Source organism: Anas platyrhynchos, chromosome 6 (genome assembly GCF_047663525.1).
Source record: "Anas platyrhynchos isolate ZD024472 breed Pekin duck chromosome 6, IASCAAS_PekinDuck_T2T, whole genome shotgun sequence".
NCBI lineage: Eukaryota > Metazoa > Chordata > Aves > Anseriformes > Anatidae > Anas > Anas platyrhynchos.
In genome coordinates, this window is record NC_092592.1 from 19819999 (window position 1) to 19842422 (window position 22424).

The 22424-nt window shown below is 41.6% G+C and overlaps 1 protein-coding gene and 1 long non-coding RNA gene across 5 annotated transcripts; one reads left to right on the top strand and one right to left on the bottom strand.

The window, feature by feature from the left end:
* Positions 1-1275: 1275 nt before the first annotated feature.
* Positions 1276-16154, top strand: MYOZ1 (myozenin 1). 2 transcript variants are annotated; one of them, XM_005015683.6, is made up of 6 exons: positions 1276-1476; positions 3572-3673; positions 5254-5435; positions 13092-13326; positions 14548-14707; positions 15569-16154. In XM_005015683.6, exons 2-6 carry the CDS (start codon positions 3598-3600, stop codon positions 15798-15800), a joined length of 885 nt encoding a protein of 294 aa, XP_005015740.1. In that variant the 5' UTR covers positions 1276-1476; positions 3572-3597; the 3' UTR covers positions 15801-16154. The 2 variants fall into 2 exon arrangements, with proteins under 2 accessions (XP_005015740.1, XP_005015741.1); XM_005015684.6 differs by lacking the exon at positions 3572-3673 and having other exon boundaries at positions 1277-1476.
* Positions 4591-22339, bottom strand: LOC113843972 (uncharacterized). 3 transcript variants are annotated; one of them, XR_011810363.1, is made up of 5 exons: positions 21966-22331; positions 21431-21486; positions 16628-16707; positions 11099-11221; positions 4591-4748 (listed from the first exon to the last, which is right to left on the bottom strand). It is a non-coding gene; the product is annotated as an uncharacterized lncRNA (long non-coding RNA). The 3 variants fall into 3 exon arrangements; XR_011810364.1 differs by lacking the exon at positions 4591-4748 and adding an exon at positions 5835-6433 and having other exon boundaries at positions 21966-22339; XR_003497981.3 differs by lacking the exon at positions 4591-4748 and having other exon boundaries at positions 10811-11221; positions 21966-22322.
* Between the last annotated feature and the right edge of the window lie 85 nt (positions 22340-22424).

Genomic DNA, 22424 nt, shown 5'->3' on the forward strand with positions numbered 1-22424 from the left:
GAGGGTTTCCATCGATCTCCCACTAGTCTTGAGGCCCTCTCCTTCCATCCTGCACAGCTCTTCTGCATGCATCTGGACCATCTCTCCACTGGGATGGGAGGAAGCAGAGAAGCAGCAGGTCGTGCTGTGTGGTAGGGAAGAATAAACACATATTTCCCTGCTACAACATCTTCTAGAGCTACACCATGCCTCAAAACCCAACAGGTTTCCCTGTGATATCCATCTAGCACAGATTGTTCACCTAAGGTGTAATTTGTGCTCATGAAGGTGCTGGAGATGACTGGAGAAATAATATAGCAGCTAAAAAATGGTCTGAAAACAGCTGCTGGAGGCAAGCAGAGAGGAGGCAGAGTTTAGCATCGTTCCAGTGACTGCAGGAAGGTGCCGTATAATGGTAGCTGCACTTCTCAGCTTCCTACCTCATAATATAAATCACATTAATTCTTAGTTGATTACCAAAATGGAGGCAGAAACTTCTTAAATCTGAGGCAACTCTATCTCATGCCTTTGAGAAAGGAGAGGCAAAGGGCTGCTGATTTTGAGCAATTATCAGCACATCAAACTTTAGGCTAGGAGATGGCCATATGTGCCCTGATTCCAAGCAGGGTATAAAGGCAGTTTATTGCCCGTAGGTCCCTACTTCCTATTCACAGACAAAGGAGCGATGGTAGGGGTGTCGTTGGCATGCACAGAGCTACACAAAATGCAGGCAATCAACCCCATTTCTGCCATGAATCAGGAAATGAGTTTCCTTGCTGTTTGATCCTTCTGGGTCTCCCATACACATTGCACAGCTACTTCCTAAGACTCTCTAAATAGCTTTCCAGACTTTGTGGTTTTCTCACTACTTCTTGGTTCATGCATATGATCACTTTACTTCTGTGCCTTCAGATGCATTACTTGAATGCCTGGCATTTTAGGAATTGTGTATGAGAGCCTTGAGGAGGCCAAGCTGAATGATGGAGTGAGGAGGGGGCAGAAGAAACATGTAAATAAGAGCAAAACCCCAGAGAGTTTTTGAAGCATTGCTGAGAAACATGATATTGAGAAAGGATTACTAAAATGGAACAGGAGGAGGAAGAGGAATGCAATATTGATTTGAGTGAGGCACCTACGGGGTGCCTGGTCTTCCTGGGCACGGAGACAGCGACTGCAGGAGGCCCAAGGAGCAACCTTTTCCTTTCCCCTCTCCTCGGGGCCGGTGGCAGTGCTATCTGAGACCCTACGCTCCAGGCTGTCAGCTATTAATAACCGCAGGATGCCTGTGCAAGCAGACTTCAAGAGTCAAATTCACAGCACTCTGCATCAGCACTTTGTGCTGGGCAGAGCTTGCCTGCACCCAGGCCCCCTGGGCGAGCGGGGCTGCCGGACCAGCCTCCCCAGCAGCACCCAAGGACGGGCTGGGAGGAAGCAGCCCCCTGCCGAGCTGTGGGGCAGGCGCATGAGCCGAGCTGAGCGGGGCACTGCAAGCCTGAGGTGAGTTGACCTCGAAGCAAAATAGTTTAGGGCAGGGGCTGGAGAGGGTGAAAACTAGGTTGCTTTGAAGCAAAACCAAGAAAATGACTGCTGCAAAGACTCATGCAGGAAAAGACAGAGGAGTTGCACTGAGGGATAAGGCTGAGGGGAGAAAAGGACAATTGTGGCCCTGGCTTTATGCATGGGACAGTGGGGAGGCTGGGGACTGAGGCTCCAGCAGCCTCCCCCGTGGTGGCGTAGCAGGAAGAGTCACGGTGTGGCTCTCAGCCCTGTCCATACTGAAGACCGTTGCCCTTTTCCTTACGTTAAACCACTTCCATGGAGCAGGTTTTCCACTCCCCAGTCCTGATGGACTAGTGAAGGACAGCAGAATGGGACAGCCTTGCCCTCACTGCTCCTCCGTAATGGGAGTGCTGGAAGGGCACGGCTCCCTACCAGTGCCAGCCCTTCCTCTCTTGCCCCAAGGAGACCACATTTGGGGCATGCAGATGATTTTCCCTCTGTTTTGGCAGTCTTGTGACCCATCAGATGGGCCATAACCTTCCAACCCCCCTGCCTCCTGGCAGCATTGCCCCTTTCCTGTCAAGCAGGGCCCGCTTCTTTTAAATAGCCAAGCAGATGTCCGTCTGCTCGAGGAGAATGTGCAGCACATGCTTTATGGCTGCACCTGCTTACGCTTGCTTTGCGAATACACCAGGATGGGCTCTTCTGCCATGTGAACTACATAGGCAGCATCTCAGGGAAAAGTAAAGCTTGGAAATCAGAAAGTAAAAATAATATCCATGAGAATATCTGCCAGTGTGATTGGAGCTGGTTTGGTGGGGCTGGGCTGCTTTAGCAGTTATCATCACCTCATCACATGAAAATCACGTTGCAAAAGGAGCAACAGTGGAATAAAACTGAAAAATACACAGAAGATAAAAATGTCTTGATCACATCAAGGGCAGCGCACAAGCTCCCAGAGCTAGTTGTTTGCTTGCTAGTTTATATATATATATGTGCTCATGGTTACATAAATATAACTCCTAGTTCAGTCTATTCAGTTCTGAAGTGTTAAGCAACTAAAGGTGCAAAGAGGCACAAGGATGGAGATGATCAGTTACTGTATTCCACTGAGGAAGCCAGTGGACCTTTGCTCTTTTTCATCTGCACTGTGTACAGTGGTATTAGGTGAGGATCTGTCCCCCTGTATGCTGCTATTCGGGCACTGACAGTGCTAAAGCAAAGGCAAGACTTTGGCTCTACTCATGTTATGTGTGATAACCTCCAGAGGAACTGTGAAAAGCTGTGTGAAGTGAAATTGCTGAGATTTCTCCTAACTTTCCCTGACTTTGAAGCACACATCTTTTATCCTTTTGGGGACAAAGATGGAAAACAGTGTACCAGAAGAAATCTCCCTCTTCCTCTCGCCTACTCTCCAAAATGAAATGTGATAAGACCAATAAATAAGATACTGGTGCAAGTGACTTCAAACAACTTGGGTGAACAACTTTTCCTTCAACAAGCTTGCCTGTGCCTTCTTTCTCCAGCCCTTCTGTAACAAGTTAGAATTACATAGGGTTTCTTTTTTTTTTTTCTTCCTTTTTTTTTATTCCAATTTCAATAGAACTATCTAAACATCTAAACCAAACTAACACATTATTCAAAATGCTCCCAGATAACTCATGGGCAGACTCAACATCTTAATACCAAAGCATACATCACCACTGAATGATAACTGCCCGCTATTAGAGTATGTTATGGTAGTGAATTTTCAAACTGACGTTTTGTTACTCCAGCACAATAATGTAACAGAGCAGCACTGTGGCACACACAGGCTGGGAGACTGCTATGTTGTAATTATACTGTGTAGTTTGGATGGCAATGCCTCTGCTGTGACCAGTTGCCATATTTTGTGTCGTAATACTATGTCTCCAAAGAACAGCAGGATATTCTGCATAGGATGATACCATTTGCTACCTCTTCCATGTGGAAGGGATGGAAAAGAGCCTGTGTGTGAAATGAAGACCATGTGTCTCTTAACTGTAGATGGCAACTGAAAGAGAGGCAAGAGATAACTTCCAGTGTTTCATTCTCCATTTCCTTGTGTGTTTAGAGCAAAGCAGAGAACTCTTTGTGGGAATGCCCCTTGCAGGGACTCCTGCTCCTGTTAAAAGGAAAAAGTCCACTAAACTCATTGGGAAGCTGACACACGAAGGTAAGATATGCAAAACTGCACACATGAGAACTGTTTGGGTTCCAACTTAAATTTTAGCTTTCAAAATTTCACACCACATCTGACTGAACTCCTACAGCAAGATATGCATTGAACTTACCAGGAGGTCACAACTATTACTAAAGCGCAGCCTTCAAGCACACCACATTCTGTAATGTTCTGTTAAATGTGTTGTATACACCATGTCAGTGTGAATGGAAAGAGAATATGATCATTTCTGGGCATCAATATTGCAATGCCTGGTTATATTCTACGTTAATCTCTCTCTTGCAATCTTCGCCTCTTTTTCCTCTTTGTGAGAGAATTCCTTTGATTCCAGCACTCATTAGTGGAAAAAGGCAAAATCTCTCAGTGGGGTTAACACAGCAGGAAGAATATGACTTGGGACACTTCTCTTTCTACAGAATACATGTGTATTGGGTAGGGTGACTTTTAATTAAATGTGATATTTTCCTCTTTACTTTTAACAACATGGGAAAGGTTTTCAGAGGTTTTGTAAAGTAGTAATTCAGTGCTGGCCCTTTCTTCAGCTCCCGAAAAGGACTATTTAAACTTCTTTATTAGGGTACTTGTATTTATTTTTCTATTCATCCTAATCCTGCATTCATGTAAATGAGCAAGTAAAAATCCAATTTTCCATTAAAGGGCATTTCCTCTTGCCCTAGGACATAGTGTCAGATGTGATTAGCTTGCTTAAAAAAAAAAAAAGAGAATTTCTTCAAAGAACGTCTATTAAAATTAATGGGCTTATACTAATCTTATACCAGTTTAAGGAGGGAGATTTATTCTCTGTTGTAAATTATAAGTAGAGACAGATAAGTGGTCTTAACCTTACTTAATACAGACACATAATAAAAAAAAAGAAAAGTAGAAAAGTTGCTTGTTTCAGGATGAAAAGCTTTAACCACATTTCTGCAAGATTTTTACACTGAAAATGTTTGAATCCATTGCTCTGACAGAGAATTGGGGGTACCAAATTATATGGAAAGGGACTTATCCAGTAAGCAGCCTATTGTCTTGAAGAGAAGGTCCACCACTTTTCCTTCCAGAAGTTCCCCTTAAAACAAACAAACATGATATAACTTCATTAAATCTTGCCATGGTTACAGAATAATGTTTAAACCAAAGCATGCCAGAATTGTCTTTGTTCACTGTGTGACAGCGCGATCTGAAGAGCTGACTGCCACTCATTTCAGTCCAGAGGAGGGGAGTATCAGGCAGTAACTGGATAAGCCAGGGGCACATTTTGAGGCAATACCAATAACTTCTGCTGCACTGAGGTGCTTCAGATGTGGCTACATGTAGAATACATGCACCCTTATGTCCTGATTCCAATCCACAGTAAATTTCACCCACCTATATAAAAAATTTCATCACTGCACAAAAAAAAAAAAAAAAAAAAAAAAAAAAAAAAAAAAAGTACATGGGTTATTTCCTAAAAACTTAATTTAGAAATTTAGAAGAGAATTTGGCTACTTTGAAATCCCTGATGCTGGGAAGCAATGGACAAGAGAGCTGGACCAGAGCACTTCCTAAAGTGTCCTGTTTCATATGTTTTGTAGACATGCCACAAGAGGTATCCAAGCTGAACCTGGGGAAGAAGATCAGCATCCCCAGAGATGTGATGCTAGAAGAGCTTTCTCTCCTCACGAACAAAGGATCCAAGATGTTCAAATTACGACAGCTGAGGGTGGAGAAGTTCATTTATGAGAATAACCCTGATGCCTTCACTGACAATTCTGTGGTAGGTTGGAAATTAAAACCGCTCCATACCCCCAGGGGAAATAGGAATAGAAAGTGCCTGAGCTCGTCTCTGTCTGAATGCATATGCATGGGCGAGGGGGGGATCCACTGGCAAAGGAGTGCAGAAAAATAAATATATATATAGGGACACACAAGTTTTATTTCCTTTTGGCAGCAGCATTATTTTCCTTTGGCAAATACTTTGGTATCACGCAGAAGCATGAGAAAAGCCAGTACTGAGTGAAGAGGGAGAACTGTGTGTACAGCAGGTGTTCATAGCTGCACAGGGCAGGACTAATTGTTGTTGTACACATTCCCTTATTTTTCTTTGCAAGATGGAAATGATCCAGTCAGGTCTGACTTCAGCACCAGTGGGTGCAGTTTTATTTTTAGCCTAGGATACACTTTTATTCTTCCTACTGTGCAGAGTCCTCTGCTCATTTTTGCAAGAAGCTCTGTAAATGAAAATTCAGACAGAAAGCTCTAAGATGATACTGCAGTATCTTCAGTTTACTTGCTAGAATCTATGGTTGGTTTTTTGTTTTGTTTTGTTTTTCTGGAGTATTTCCCTATAAGACATGGTATCTTGTTTTCCCCTTTCCCGTGAGATAGTTCTGTTAGCTAACCTTTGAACTTCTTTCTTCAGTAAGACCTTCTGAAGATACTTAAACGTTTACAAATGGAAACTTCCCTTTCATGTGATTGTCAGGAATTCAGTAAAACAAATAGAAAATGTTTCAGGTTCACACACATTGTGATGCAGCATCTCATCTTCTGATGCTCTTTAAATTTTATTTGGTGTCGTTTTATCCCTTTATGGCATCTGTTTTCCAGTCCAGGGAAACTCAAGCAAAATAATAAAAGTCAAGCTGAAGTTAATGTTCTGTCAAATGAAAACATGCTATTTTTTAGCTCTCTGATGTTTTAAAAAGCAGCAAGTAGACCTTTGTAGTTGACTTCTAAAAATGACAATTTGGGAAGCAGGATGTGGAAAGATGCCTGAAATAAAAGAAATCATTAAAATTGTCACAGTAGGTCAGACTGCAGATCAGGGATGACACACCAGAGATACAGCAAGTATATCTGGTGTTGTTGGACTTCGTGCAGTTTCTTCATCTCTTTGTGCCTTAGGCAGTTCCTCTCTTCAATTAGCTCCCTCCTAGAAGGGATGTCAGAATGACTGGTGTGTTGAACTTTGAACTCTCTGAATGAAAACCTTAGAGAAATGCAAGCTGTTTTTATAAATACTCAGCAATCTCAGAGCTCCTAAAATGTATGAGGGCCAACTTCATATGTCAGAGTCTGAAGACTGCAGTGAGGATCACAGGAGGAGTGAGAAAATAATAATGTATGGGAATAAAAAGGCTGAAATCAAAACATTCAAAAAATTGAGAGTCCAATCAGAGAAATACAGTCAATGAGTTGTGACAAACGAGCTCACTGGATATGCAAAACCGAGTATGAATAACTGGATATGCAAAAACAAAGAGGCCCTGAAGTATTAATAGAGACACTGGGTCTCTCCAAGACTTAGATTACAAAGGCTGAAGACAACCACTTACTCTCTGTTCACCGTTTTTCCTGTTTTGTTCTGTTTATTCATCCACACCTGACATTCACTCCATACCTGTTCTGTAGTGAACCTCTACATTTTTTTCTGCAAGAAAACCCCTGCTCCCCTGCTTTTTGAGCAAGACTGTTAAGACATTTTGCTGTGGAGATGTATTTGGGGGTTAGACAAGACCCTAGCAAGCCTAGGATTTTTTTCATGGCTTTGCTAAATGGCAACAATGGCAGAGGCTCCAAAGAGGAGCTGGTGCTCTGCTTTAGAATCCTCCATGACTCACTTTCAGGGCTCTCTTTTCTCCACACTCATGGTACAGGTAATGAATCAGTTGGTGCAGGAAGACTTCAGTCTGCCATACCGTCCTTGCACAGGGCCATTTTAGCAGGATTACAAACATGATTGTTACCATTTGCTGGCTGCTCTGTGTGCTCTGTGTGAGGGCTCTGCCAGGCTGCATCCACTGTTTCTGTGGATAACTGTTCTCATCATCACAGCCAGCATGAATTAGCACCTTTGCTGGCAGCCAGAGCAGCAAGAATAAAAGCTGAGAGATCTCAGCAACGAAGCAACCCCCTCAGAGGACTGGTTGCTATCAGGCAGCTAAAGGCAGCAGATCTGTGGCCTCACTGTTGTCTTCCAAACCATCAGGACAATGCCTGACCTTAGCACCAAATCACTTTATCAAAAAACCTTTTTGATTGCAATTTTTGATTAGTTCTCTATTCGTTTCCTTCCTTGCTCCTGGCTCTGCTCAAAGGAGGATACAGAAAAGAAGGCTTAAACAAAAAGGAACTGTGAGAGGAAGCTAATGGCAGAGCAGAGAATTCCTACTGCTTCTTCCAGTCACTTCCTCCTCTCAGTTAGTTTTCGTGTCCTTTGCTACCTGTCCCAAAGAAGTCCCTGTGCCTTCAAGGCTGTGGGACAGTGAAGGGATTTAAAGCTGGTGGTTTGGTTTTTGTTTTTATATCATGGATTCATTAACTGTCTGAAAAAGTTCTGAGGACAAAGCAGAGCAAGAAAGGGCTGGAATGGAGTACAGGTTGTTTCTTTCCCCCAGAAAAAGTAAGGTAATGTTATATAAAAACAGGACAAAGAGAAAGGTTATTAAAAATAATTCCAAACCATATAAGGGGTCCCAGAATAGCCTGTACTAAAGCCATAAACCTTCCACACATGGGAAAAGATCTCAGCAGTCATGTGTCATTGATCTACCCTCCTGCTTCCCTCCTCCACCTCCTCCTCCTCCACCCAAACAACCACCCTGGGCAACCAGGTCACTCTCCTTACTTGTAGCAGAGAAAACGTATGCATTGCATGTGCATAAATGCCAGACAGACCCACACAGAAGTGAGAACCTGCCACTCCCTCTCTTATCGCTGCTGTGGGCATCCAGTTAAAGGCAAACTGTAGCTAAATCCCAGTCAAAACAATTGAATGTTACTGATGTGAGCACAATGAAATGCACACAATGAATTGCTGTGTAGCAATTTTCAATATTGTCCCTCTTCTCTTGCAAGAATACAGTACAAGGGGATGTTTTTAGGAAGGACTGAGTCTGACACTTACAGCATAGTGGTATCTTGTCGAACAGGGAGAGTTCTTGTGAAGTTCTCCTTGTTTGGTACCATGAGCTGGGCTCTGCCTTGCCCTGGCTAATAACTAAAAGAAGGACTTCTTCTTCCTACCCCATGTTGTGCCATTCATATCGAAGAAACTGTGATTCAATCCATGCCTCTGAGGACATTATCGACCGCATAGTGGAGTTGCAAGATGCAATTTGTTACTGACTAAAGACCATTACAAAATCCTAGCTACCTGTGGCTCTATTACTGTAGCATCTGACTGACCACAGCAGGAAGAAAATCACTACATCCATTTTTAAAGGTCAAACTGAGACATGGGGTATATTAATGAATCACCCAGTATCACAGAGAGGGGCTCATCTTACCTCTGGGTCTCCTAAATCCCATTTTACTGTTCAGAAATTAGATCAGTAGTTCACAGGCCTTTATTCCACTTCATAACACTAAGTTATTTGTTGTCAAATACATCAACATTGTGTGAAACTGCATTTCTTAGCCTTGTAGCTCCACTTGTTATTGCTGTAATTCATCTCAAGATCCCACTTGTGCTTTGGGAACCTCTGTCTAAGACCTTCCTACTATCAGTTGATAGAAATTGAGAACAAAACCATAGTTATTCTTTTTGGATGTCGCTGGTATGATGTTTATCTTCTAGCGAGGATCCTTAAAAATAGTCTTTCTAATAGTCAAAATCTGTGGCCTGATTTGGGCTACATGCAGCAAACATCTTACAGAAAGACTTGATTTGTCTGTATTTTTTTTCTTTCTGCTTTACCTACCATATCTTAAATTTAAAGCACTAGGAAGGCAGCATAATATGTGAGGAGGCAATTATCAGCAGTAGTACATCAAAAAAAAATCAGCAACCACAAACAAAAAACCACCTTGATACATTCTCAGAGTAGCCCACCAGTTAAACAGAGGCAGTTGCCGTATCTTGGCAATGCTCATAGGAAAACAAGCTGAGCAATACGTTGGTAGGTAATTTCTGTTGGGCTTCAGGTCAGGAGGTCTTTTCAGATCAGTTAAGATTCCAAATGTGACACAAAACATAGGAAGTAAAAAACAGTTAACGAATTGGATTCCTGTTCTTCTGGACAATGGCAGGAGTTACTCTGCATTTTATTTTATTTTATTTTATTTTATTTTGCTGCTGAACAAGAACCCAGAGTAGTAAGCAGAAGTGGCAGGTAGAAAATGGAAGTGCTGAGGTTACAATGCCAGAAGTGGTGCATCACAACAGACAAAAGTACACAACCAACCTGCATCACAGATCTTACATGTTAAATAGCCAGACATGATACAGTATGTGAATGAGAGCATCCTCCATCCTTAGATGAAGGAACAGAAAAGTTATTGTGCAGTTATTATACTCAGTTTAAGGCACAAGCATGAGGTGAAAAATTCTTTCTCTAAGATTAAACAGCGAGTCAGAAGTAGAGCTGGAAATAGAAAGCAGGAGCTCAACCAACTAAACTATGCCTCTTGGGGGAATGTGATTAAAAAATAGCTTAAGATACTTTAACAGCTGAGATTACTTTTTATGTTCACCCTTTTTTAAAAAGTGAATCACAGGTTTAAGGTTGTGCAATGCCAAATTAAGGACCAATGGGCACTTCATTACCTTATTTTTGATAAAACAGCAGGCACTCTTATGCAGTCAACCCTACTCTCATATTCAAGTGTCTGAATTTTAAACCACCCATCCCACCACTAAGGAACATTTGAGTGGCTGCTACTGAGAGGACGCGGTCGTGGTAACTTCAGAAGTGTTAGTAACCACATAGGCATCAAGCCTTTGGGAAGCTCTTTATCGGTGAGGCGGAAATAGAAACACATTTGCTGGCCTCAATCATTTTCTTTAGGGCACAGTGAGGAGCTGACGGGGAGCACACGGTGTCTCCTCCTGGGGACTGCCTGCAGTGACGTCAGGGCCTTGAGATACTTAGAGATCTCAGCTCTATTAGCTGGATCATCTTTCATTATCTATTTTTCATGAGACACATGGAGCAGCCCTTGAGAATTCAGAATTAATCTGATCCAGGCACTCAGCCTGCAGGATCAGGCTCTTGCTAGTGATACCAACTTAAAAGACAAGAGCCCAAAATTTTTAGGCAAGCCAGGGGACTATGCATTACATGAACTTGCCACAACTGTTCTTCTCTTTGAGCAGATTTAGAGGTGTCCAGGGACTGACACTGCCCACTTCCTCCAGAAACACACAGACAAGGCAGACCTTACCACAGAGGGACAGCGATCTGTCCCCTGGGCAAAGTGGAGAGGGTTATCAGCCTTCTCAGTTGACACTCCTGGGCTTCTCTTCTGGGACTTCCACCAACAGGCTCAGTCAACCCCAACTGAGAAGTGGCTTTTGTGATGTGAATATGCATATATGTAAACCTCCACAACTTGTTACCAATGGCATGAGCCACGCTTTCCACCCAAGTAAAATCTCCATTCCAAACACCCTGCCGAGAGGCATGCTGCAAATACCAAAGACAAAGCTGCACTTACCCAGCTTTGACTGCGTTAAGACTCCTGTTTGAAGTGCTGTTCCTGAGCAACACTGTCTTGGAGTGAGCTTGTTTGAAGCCAGCAAGGTTCAAGATTTCAAAAAGATGAATTTGCTGTTGCCTCCTGTTATATAAAAAGAGGATCTCTATGTAAATTAGTTAAGAAAATCCACTGTGATAGCCAAAAGTAAAGAAAGCATGACTTTTATTCTAGCAGGTGAGTAGACTTGGGGTGTTGCATGGAAAACCCATGTTCCATGGATCTTTCCTATCTGAATGGAAACGTCTCCTGAACATAGACCTAGTGGGTCCATGTAGAATCATGAACTAGGCTGAAGACCCAGCAACTGATTTCATTTGCAGCTAAATAGTATTTAAGTGTGGGTTTCCTGAGGCACACTTTGTGTTTCAGAAAAACTTCACTCCTGCTTAGTGATAATATTGCAATTTAAAATAACACAAGATGACAATGATGCCCCTTCCTGGCCACATCAAATACTGCTGTTGCACACAAGATCAAAGCAGCCCGTTTTACTGTAGCTCATGTTACGCTTATGCTTTGTGATTTATTCATTTATTTTTGGGGGGTGAAATTGAATGTAAGTTAGCAGAAGAAAAAAGAAATAAGTATTTAATTCTGAGGAATGGCACATAGCATGGGTGAAAGGAAAATAGATGCAAACACTGCCTTGAAATTACTGAGCAAATCAGTGGAAGCATTAACCTTCCACATATATTAGGCTTTGAGAATAACCTCATTCTGACCCCTACATGCCAACAACAACAAAATCCTTGTTTCAGGTTGCCTTTTTACAGTTACATGGCTCCCACACATAATTGAACAGATTGCCCTGCTAGATCCTGTGTACAGCTTAAGCTTCATGCTCACAATCCTCTCCCTTCTCAGTGCTTCCTGACATTCAGGGGAACATTATCTCCACTGTTCCTAAAAAGGGAATTCCCTGCAGCTAGGAGAAGGACAGACAGTCCCTAAAGGCCCTGGAGGCACCAGCTCTGCCACTTCAGCCTGCAGCTGGCTCCCTGCCTGGGTTGCAGCCTGGTGACCTGCTGTGAAACCCTGGACACTGTTGCTGGAGACACAGGGAGCAGAGGGTTAGATAATTCTGCCTAGAGCCTTGTGGGGTTTTCACTTCTCATCTATTTTTAGCTGACTGAACAGCTGGCCTTGGAAGCCTGTTTACAGCCTGGAAAGCTTCTTTTTGCTAAACTGTACTAGGTGTAAGAGCCCGGAGAAAGCCTTAACCCTTTGGGAGCCCTGAGATTGGCACCTCCCATAGACTGCCTGAGAGGAATTTAGAGAAGCAGAATTGCTGCATAAGGAAAGACAGATTCAGTCAGTTTCAGCTTTATTTCATTTATTAGTTACATTTGCGTACCTATAGCCAATGCCCTAGTCCCACAGAAAAGACATAAACTAGGCTGCTATCTCTTTAGTGTAAATCTCAGCGTGTAAATACCTCTCTCTATGCAGACCTTCATATGTATGGAAGGCAGACATATTGGCAGTTAACTGGCAGGCTTTATGTTTTCACCGTTATCCCGTTGTTCTGGTGCCCTCTAACACTTAGCTCCCACATGAAACATTTTCTATTTCTTGTCCAGCTTGCTTTCTCACAGCTTGACCAATATATCTCTGCTTAGACCTTCAGCTGATCTAGCAAAAGCTGCATTTCCTTCCCTTGTATTTCATACTGATCACCACTGGGGACAGTACACAGAACCCCTCTTCTCACCCTGTTCATATAAAATGGCTATGAGGCGCGCATGAAAAAGTGTCCTTCAGTTGCCCTTGCTGATGTTCTGAAAGTGCTCCTATATTGAATAAAGAGAATAACTCACACAAAGTTCTGCCATGGGTTTTGTAATCAGGACAAGGCTGGTCAGACCACAGGGACTCAGGAGTACCAAGCCTGTAAGTGTGAACAGACTCTGCCCCGTAACAGTGACCTCCACTCTCTTTCTTTCTGCCCTAGGATCACTTTCAGAAGTTTATCCCACCGGGCGGGCATTACGGGGAAGATGCTGATAGCTATGCCCACGGGCGGATGGTAGGAGGAGTGACAGCAGGGCAGCACGGCTCTGGTAAGCAGCAATATTCCGCCGTTCCTGGAAGGCCTGGAAGCAAAGGAGATCCTGGGGACGGCGAAGGGGAGCATGCAGGGGAATCAGCTGGAAGTGGTGGAGAAGGAGGTGATGGTACTGAGAAAGGCAAGTATCTCTCTGAAAGAGCAAGAAATAGATAAAGCTATCAGGGCTTGTGGCTGCGTTAATTTTAGGGACCAGTAAATGAATTTGAGTAACACCTCAATTCTTCCGAATTAAATTGCATTGCAAAGTCTAAAAAGTTGAATTGCCTTTAGCTTGACAATTTTGATTGCATGTTTCTGTGTTGCTCATTCATAAGCAAGAAGCAGAAATACCAGCCTTGGCTGAACAAAAGAAATGATGGGAAACTCCTGATTTGAGGTTGAGACAGCAGTACACGAGTAGGGAGCTCTACCTTCCCTTCCAAGGGTTTCATACTGACCAGTACTGGAGACAGTAGCAGTAGCTCTTTAGCTCAGCAGTCTGACCTGACGCATCAGTCGTGCATGTATCAATTCTAATTTCAAATCAAAGTTTTCATTTGAATGAACAGCACTTTGTGGATAATAGTAAGAAAGAAGCAGCAATATTTCTAAATGTTATCTGCTAATCAACACTAGTGAACTGAAGCAATATCTCTACGAGGCAGGGTATCTTTCACTGATTTTAGTCCTTGCATAATTTTAACTTCCATTTAGTTTGGCCAGAAGCCTCTGGAATCAAATCTCTTGTATGAAAATCAGCTGGTGAAATTGTTATTTTAACAGTTCCTATGGCATTTTAACAACAAAAAGCAAATTTGCTTGGGAACTGCGAACAGCTTCTGTAAATGACTTTGAGTGACTTGTAAAATCCAAGGTTTTTCATTTACATTCTGGAAGAGTGTGCATTTTATATCAAAATCTGCTTTGATATTTCGGGATATCCCCATGAAATATAAATCTGTGAAATGAGGTTAGCATTTTGCCTTGCATAAAAATTTCCCCTAAGGTAGCGGAAGAGATGATGTACCTAAGACATTTGTTCTTAGGGGAAGAGGTTTCTACCTGAGTAACCAGAGGGAACAATGAAAAACTAGCTTTCAAGTATATGCTTTAATGCAAGTTCCTGGATGAGTGGCTCTTAGATTGTGGTACTTCTACTTTTGTGGATAATGATGGAAGTGGCCCACAACAGTTTCTTTTAAGAGAAATCTTACCATACATTCTGTGACTTGATCTAAGAGTTACAAAGGATCCAAAAAGACAAAGCTGATGTCCCAGTTTCAATAGTAGAGTATAGAAAGGTGTTGTATTTGGAGTACCTGTCATCTAACTTGAGTGTTTTACTTTCCTCTGTTTACAGATGGAAAGTCAGGAGGCAAAAAAGTCACTATATTTAAAACTTACATCTCCCCCTGGGAACGAGCGATGGGTATTAGCCCTGAGGATAAAAGTCAGTTGACCATTGACTTACTGTCCTACAGTCCCAAAGCTGATTTCCCCCATTACAAATCTTTTAACAGGTAAGTGTTCAGGGATATTGAATTCCATTTACTTTGCATGAAGAAAAACTACAGTAGCCCTGGACATAGCTCTCCTGTCTTGTGCAATGTAAATAAGTATTAGTTTCATGTCATTTTGCTTACTGCAATCTCCCGTGGATGAAAAGCTTGGAGGTCTACAAAGAGAAGACACGTTAAGAGCTACAGATTTGAATTCACCTTATGGATAGGAAGCCTATGTAGCAGGATAATACAACTTTAATCCTATTTCACTTTCTTTCTCCCCACATTTGACCAGGGAAATTTGGCATGCTACTACTTATTACTGCAGCCATTTAAATTTCAAGAGTTCAGGAAAAATACTTAACATCAGAAGCCATCAGTGCCTCCAGTACTTGAGATAAGAATTAGGATCTTCCTGCTGCTTCTGATAAGAATGAAAAGTTTGACAGATTTTCTAGTGCAGCATCAACTTTCTGTTAGCCTCTCTATTTTGCCACCTACTTACATAGCCTCAGGACATCATTACCCAGGACAAACCAAATTCCACTTGAGTCTGCAATAACACAGCCTTTGCCTCCAACATGTATGGGATACCAACAGATGTGAAAGGTGTATGGTTTTACAGAGGTTGATGCAGCAGGGATTAAAGAAGTACACAGGAGCAGAGGGGATTTGTTTGTGGTTGTGTTTTTTTGTTTTGTTTTGTTTTTTAAATAATTTTTTTAGCACATAGGCAATGGTTATGTATGTATTTGGGTAGGATTTGTTGGCCAGTTAACTGCAACAGTTGTAAAATTTACATTCTCAATAAATTTATTTTCTAAGTCCCATTGTTTACCTATGTTCTGTGCGCTAACTCCATTTGTTCTCCTATGCCAGGACTGCCATGCCTTATGGGGGTTATGAGAAAGCAGCCAAACGGATGACTTTCAAGGTGCCTCAGTTTGATATTTGCCCTTTGCTTCCAGAATCTATCATGTTATATAATCAAAATTTCAGAAACAGACCCTCCTTCAACAGAACCCCAATACCTTGGATGCCTTCAGGAGAGTCCTCTGAGTATCATACTGAGGTCAATGTGCCAAGAAGTGGTGAAACAGAAGAGCTATAAATCCCTGCCCCCAAAGTCTTTCTGTTTATTTTTTTTTCTTCTTTTCAACCCTTTCTATTTGCAAGTTGATAGTAAGGAGGTGAAAAGTGCAATTCTAGTCCTGTGAGTCCTTCGTTTCTTTTGTCCTTAACCCTGACAAGCTCCTGGTAGCTTCTAAACTTAATCTTTGCTGTGATGTTAATCTGTATCAGAAACAGTTTAAGGGAAAGGAGCTTTTTATTCACCAGGGCATAAAAGGGCAAATTTAGAACAATTTTTTCTGTTTAGCAATGCTAAATGCTACCTGTCTGCTTCTTAATAAATTTGTTTTGTCATATATTAACAAGTAATAAAACATGAAGATGAAAAAAAAAATTTTTTTTCTCTTGAAAATACTGCTGAATCTATTTGGGGATTAGCAATAACAGAAGATTCAGTCTCACAAGTCTGCTGTCATGGGAAGAAAGATATGGGACTAACGGTCATAAGATAGGCAGGTATACATTAAGGTGGCTTGGATAAAGACCTTAAAACTGATGAAGAATGATTACTTTGTAAGGAAATGATACGGGTAATCATAATATCATCAGAGATAAACTAGCAAGTTGGTCTGTAAATGTAACAGACAGAATAAAGTATTCCAGTGTCACCTGAAATCTCCCAGTTCTCCACAGTATAACTCAGGTGATAGCTCAAGCACTTGTTTTTCATATAGACAGAACAAGAAGGCAATGGGCTGGGAGGAAACAGAGGCACACCCAAGTGAGATGCCTAAAGTTCCAGAGCAAGCAGTAAGAAGTCTTAACTACAACAGAAATACTTTGACACCCACTACAACCAATACTTACTCAAATATGCAGCTTCAAAATCTATTCAATTTCTTGTAACAGTTGTATCGATGCCACACATACGGGCAGAAAGCCAGGCACTGTGGAAAACAAATGAAGAGCATTGTTTTTCTTCACAAAATGCTCTGTTTCATGGATTCTTGCATGGTGACACATAACATACAGACCACCGTTTTACCACTGTACCCTGGCTCAACCTGCACAGAGACTGGTTGGAATTTCCTGTCTGGATGTCTTCTTTGACTAAACAGCTGAACAGGACTAAACAGCTTATTTCCAGGGACAGTTTCCATTGAAGCACTTTTAATTTAGGAGTTTTACCCCCTTGTTTAGAAATCCATACAATTGGATATTTGATATTTATTTTTTGTATAGGTATGAGGTTGGGTTTATTACACCCCTCTAAAAGGGCCAGTCTGCCAGGGGTACCCTGAGATTTTTTAAAAATCATGCTAATGGCATTGAACTGCAGAAGTCATGACTGAGTACTTCCCCAACCATTCTGCTGAAATGGTTAGAGAACATTTATTATATGCCCTATTTAATGATTAAGACGTATCCATAACTCAGTTTTGTGATTAAATTTAAAAAGTGTTTAAGTTCCCCAAAAAAAGACTGAAAACAAAAGACTAAATTAAAAATAAGTAAATAAATAAGGAAGACTAAATAAAATAGATCCTCAAACATGCAGGAAAAGGTGAATGCAGAAATAGGACAGTGCTCTCTGGTGGTGTAGTTTCAAAGTTTTTGCATACAAGGGAGATGGCATCATTCAGCAAGTAGGTCAAAGGACTGGGTGTATTCCCAAAGCACTCTCTGGTTCATAAGGTATTGTTGGACAAGAATTTTTGTCTGTGTGTCTCTTTATCTCAAACCCTAAATGGGGATTGGAAGTGGCAATGTGCTCGGAATAAGTATTTATCATTACAAATTATTACTAATATTGCTGTAGTTCCTACTTGTAAGCTAAGAGGATCCTTCAGTTTTGGTAAATCAGCTTAATGAGGCATATAGCTCTTATTTGCCAGAACACTTTCAATCTTAAATCCTGTCAAGCAGGATTTATGTGCTTTTGCTTCTAGTACAAAATGGGAAATCCTACACTTCACTTCTTAGAACAATTCAGACAACTACCATCTTGCTGTTTATACAGTTCAAACTATTCGCTAGTTTAGTCATTGTTCAAACTAATGCTAAAAGTGACAAAAATCAATAATCCAAATTCTGTCACAAAAATCATTGGTACATCTCTGTTAATTTCAGTGAGGCTTGCAGCTAATGTAATCAGTGCAGAAATTTGTCCAAAATGATCAAATATTTAAGAGAATGTAAGTAACTGCTTCTGCTCTTTGTTTTCCTTTGGCTATGATGTAGACTCAGGGGAATCTCCTATGTCAGAGAATTATTTATATGGGGAATAAGAGGATTTTATAAGATTTAATTACAGTGGATTTCCGCAACATACTGGAAGCTGCAGAATGGAAACTCAGTCATCTGATTTTAAGCAGGATCATAGTAGTCACAGACAAAAAAGACCTAACAAATTATTGAGCCCATCCTCTTGTACAGGCAGGATACGGTCCCCTCTTAGACGATGTACTGAACTGATTTTATCTTAACCTCATATTCCATGGAACGGCAGCCAAGAATGTGTTTAATAGAAAGGGGCTGACCCATGAAAAAAAGATTGGATAGAATTTTGTGACATTCTTCCATTTAGAACAAAAAGTTCTTACGTTTGTAGTTATTTACAGTGTCATTTTTAGGAATACTATCTTGAAGTTTCCAGGCTCTGAAATGTTTCTCTCATGTAACACAACTTGTATGATGAAGAACTCAAGTCATACTGAAAACACATAAAAAAAGTAGTGCATACCTTTAATGTAGAAGAAAGGTGCTCAACGGATTTCAACGTTACTATCCACAAATATGCACTGATGTGTTTTAAAATCTATCTGAAGTTATATCTGATGGCATAAATTGTAAGGCAGGTAGTGGCACAGCTTTTCTGTGTTGAGCAGATCTTCTATTTGACTGCAATGTATTCCCTAATCAAAGGTTTTGCATCTCATAATAGACTGCCTCACATGAGCTGCTTGCCATTAGTGGTGATGATGAAATAATTTATACAACTAACATCTGGGAATTACATTTGATGCTGTTATTGACAGAGCATTTAGAGGAGATGGCTTTGTCATTAGGCTTAGGGACTCTCAGATAAAATCTCGAACAGTTTCAGGCTGTTAGTAGAACACAGCTTTGTCTTGTTTGGCTTTTTAAAATCATCCTGTGAATACATAGTATGCATTCATTTTGCATTTATGTGCATACAAAACATTACATATTCATTTTACACACATACAAAATGTATGTATACATTTTACGCATTCACACCTCTTCTATACCGTGTGGGCATCAAACAGCGAGCCTGAAAACAATTGTTCTGCTATGGAGCAAAGAGGTTTACATGTGGCTGTCCCTGCACAGGGAGCACTGATTTGTGGTACAAGGCTTGAACATTCATTGCACTAAGGCTTTTTTCCTCCTCCATAGCTTGTCCTGCCAGAAGTATATGCTCTCTTCCACACAAGACTGACTGCCACAGGTGTGATCATCTGGCAAACATCCCACTTCCAAAGGACTGTCCCTTGGCACAGCAAGCTGCTGTGAGCACTTCTCTGGCAACTTATGGGGTCCACAGCTGCCCATCAGCAGCTTGTACGCTAACTCCTCTTGGATGCGTATTAGAAAAGTTTGCAAGCCAAACTGCTGGCTCAGAGCACATTAATACATTTATATGCAATCTCCTCCATGCCAAAGTCCTCAAATTGCAACTTACAAACTAGCTTAGACAAGTTGTGCGGTCTGTCTTGGAGGTGTGCCTGACTAGGACCACAGATAAGCAGAATTTGCAGACACATGCAGAAGCAAGATTGCACACATTTTGTGGAACCCTACAACTTTTTTGAACTGCTGAGTATATGGGATTCAAGACACTTAATTGTATTCATGGCATCATATATCTACTAGTAGAAGTATCTTCAGCTAGCATAATAAATTAGTAGCGCCTTTGCGCTGCAGCTCTTATTCTCTATGTATTTAACAGAGGGATTGTCATCTTCTCTCTGATGTTCATCTCCTGCTTACAGTAGACCATAAATGATGCTCTAATGAGTCCAAGTACTTGCTCAGATATATATTGTGCTAATTAACATATGCAGCAAAGGGGAGAGAACCACATAAATCTCCCAGAAGGAATGCTTCTAAAGGCAACCTAAACTCCAGTCAGATTTAAAAAAAATCTCAGATGTAAACTCTCCCTTTAATTTTCAATTAAATGTTTTAGAAACATTACTTATTACATATCAAACCTTAACATGTGTATTTTCTATTTTTTTTTAAGAAAACATGCAGGCTGTTTTTCTTTTTTGTTCTGATTAACTATAAAAAAATGTGCAAAGTTTTAGTTTTAAAAATCTGTTTTTAATTTAAAGCAAATTCCATCTGGTCTAATTTCAGAGAGAATTGGCACAGATAAATTTGCAGACAATGACCACTCTCCTCTAAAACCAAGAAAAGGTTAGAGGTATAGCTCCAGCCAAAGTTATAATGAACATTTTCAAAAGTCCACAGTGAACAAATAAATGTGTAAAATAAGGAGAGATCAATTTATGGTTATAAGTTATTATTTTAGCATTAAGCCAAAAGAGTTTTTCTTCTTTGCTTTTCTAACAGGACTTACTGGGAATGCTTATTTTTTGGAAATCTGAACAGGGAAGGCATGACATTATGAAAGGCTGATAAATGTCTAAACCCTTCCCTGGCGCAGACATGAGCCAAGGGCAGCACTGCTTTTTCACTCCAGGTCCCTACATTTGGAGCTGGGGAGAAGAAACAATACATGGAGGGCACTGAGGAATGAAAAAGGCTACCCACTAAGCAATGCTTTGTTTGTACCGCAAAGCATTTTTTGCATAACATCCCTCTACACAAAAGGGTAAATAAGGACTCTCCAGACTTTCCCTTCTCACTGGGGAAAGTTCCTGCCTTGAGCAGCAATCTCATTATACATCACTCACCACAGGGAAAACAAAGTGGCCCCTGGAAGGAGAATGAACAGAAAAATGAGAAACTGCCTGTTGGCCAGCCTAAGGACAATCTGTGGGCCATATCGCACAGGACCTCCCCTGCTCATAGATGCTGTACAAATTCAATTACACTGAAGAGTGCTTTAGTCTAACTCCACGGTGCCTGGCTCAGATGAATAATTACTTCCATATTCTATTATAAAAACAGCCATATTTTAATGGGCTGGAAGCTAGCATGGATTCAGGGCTTCATTATATCTGCTCTCTCTAAATGTTTCTCTTAATTATCTTTGGTCCCCAAGAGAGGGTTGAGGCCTTCCTTAGTTGCTCTCTCTACCAATATGCTTGGCTTGATTGCCAAAGCAAAAGACTGAAATGGGGTATAAAGTCACAACAAATAAGCAAGTATCTTTCCAAATGCATGAATATTTTTTGTATTATTTCAGTAGTGCTAGAGATGTCATATTACCAATAGCAGATACCCGTACATACCATTCTAGTACACTCTAAGTGAAGAACAAAAAGTAGTTCCAGTCCTCCAGGCATACCTTATGCACCTGGTACACTATTGAAGGTATACATGAATTACCTGAAGTTGGAAATTCTGGCATACAGAAATAAATCTTTTAAATATATACCATTATGCATCAACTCACTTCTTACATGTAAAATGGGGCTCAGCAACTCATTATAAAGAATTTCTTCCAGAACTTACAGAATTGGTGGCATGGCTCTGAGGACTGTTACAGCATCTCTGAGACCTTGGGAGCACTGAAATACAACAGCACAGAATAAAGTGCATTAGCCCTCATGTCTTTATGCTTCTTTTTGAGTAATTAATTACAGTTTATCCAGGTGGGTGTAATACTAGCATGGAGATACCAACTATTTGTGGGAACGTGGACAGTTCAGGGACTGTCCACTCATTTTCAGTCTCTCTTCACACACACAGTCCTGAATTGATAGGAAATGAACTTGCTCCAGTGGGGTTGATATATTTTTTGGGTATCTCTGGAACTACTGCTGCCTCTGGCAGCATTTCACTGGTACACTGTGGCGGTAACAGGAAAATCACATACCACAGCCAATGCAATTTGGGGAATGTGAGCTTAATATTAATCTTACACGTTGTCTAGTACTTAGAAAATCAAACCACAAATGTATACAAGAACTTATTTAAATTCTCCCGGACCTTGTGAAAGTCTAATTTACATCACTTGAATGGATGCTGCTGATGCTAGGGCTCTAACCTGTGAATAAATCCAGCTCTAGTGCTGACTACACCCAAACTTTTGGTGTAACTGGACGTTGCGGCCTGCTCCCTTCGGCCAGAGCCGCGTCCCACAGCGCTCACACACGGCGCTCCGCAGCCCTTGGGGGTTACACACGCTCTGCGAGCACGCTTATTTTCCCTCCACCAAGAAAAAGGCGTTTGTGCCCGGGCAGCTCGATGCAGCGAGTTCTGCTGAAGGCCCAGCTGCGAGGGTCAGGCTGCCCTGGACATGACAGGAGCGGACGTGACAGAACGGGACCCGCTGAGGGGACCCGCGGCCGCCGCCCCGTCCTGAGGGCAGGCGCCCGCTGCCCGCCGCCCCGCGGCGCTCTCGCGAGAGGAGGCGGCCGCCGGCGGCGCGGCCCGGGGCTGTGGCAGGCAAATGGCGGCTCTCGCGAGAGCGCGGGCGCGGCGGCTGCCCGTAGCTATAGCAGCG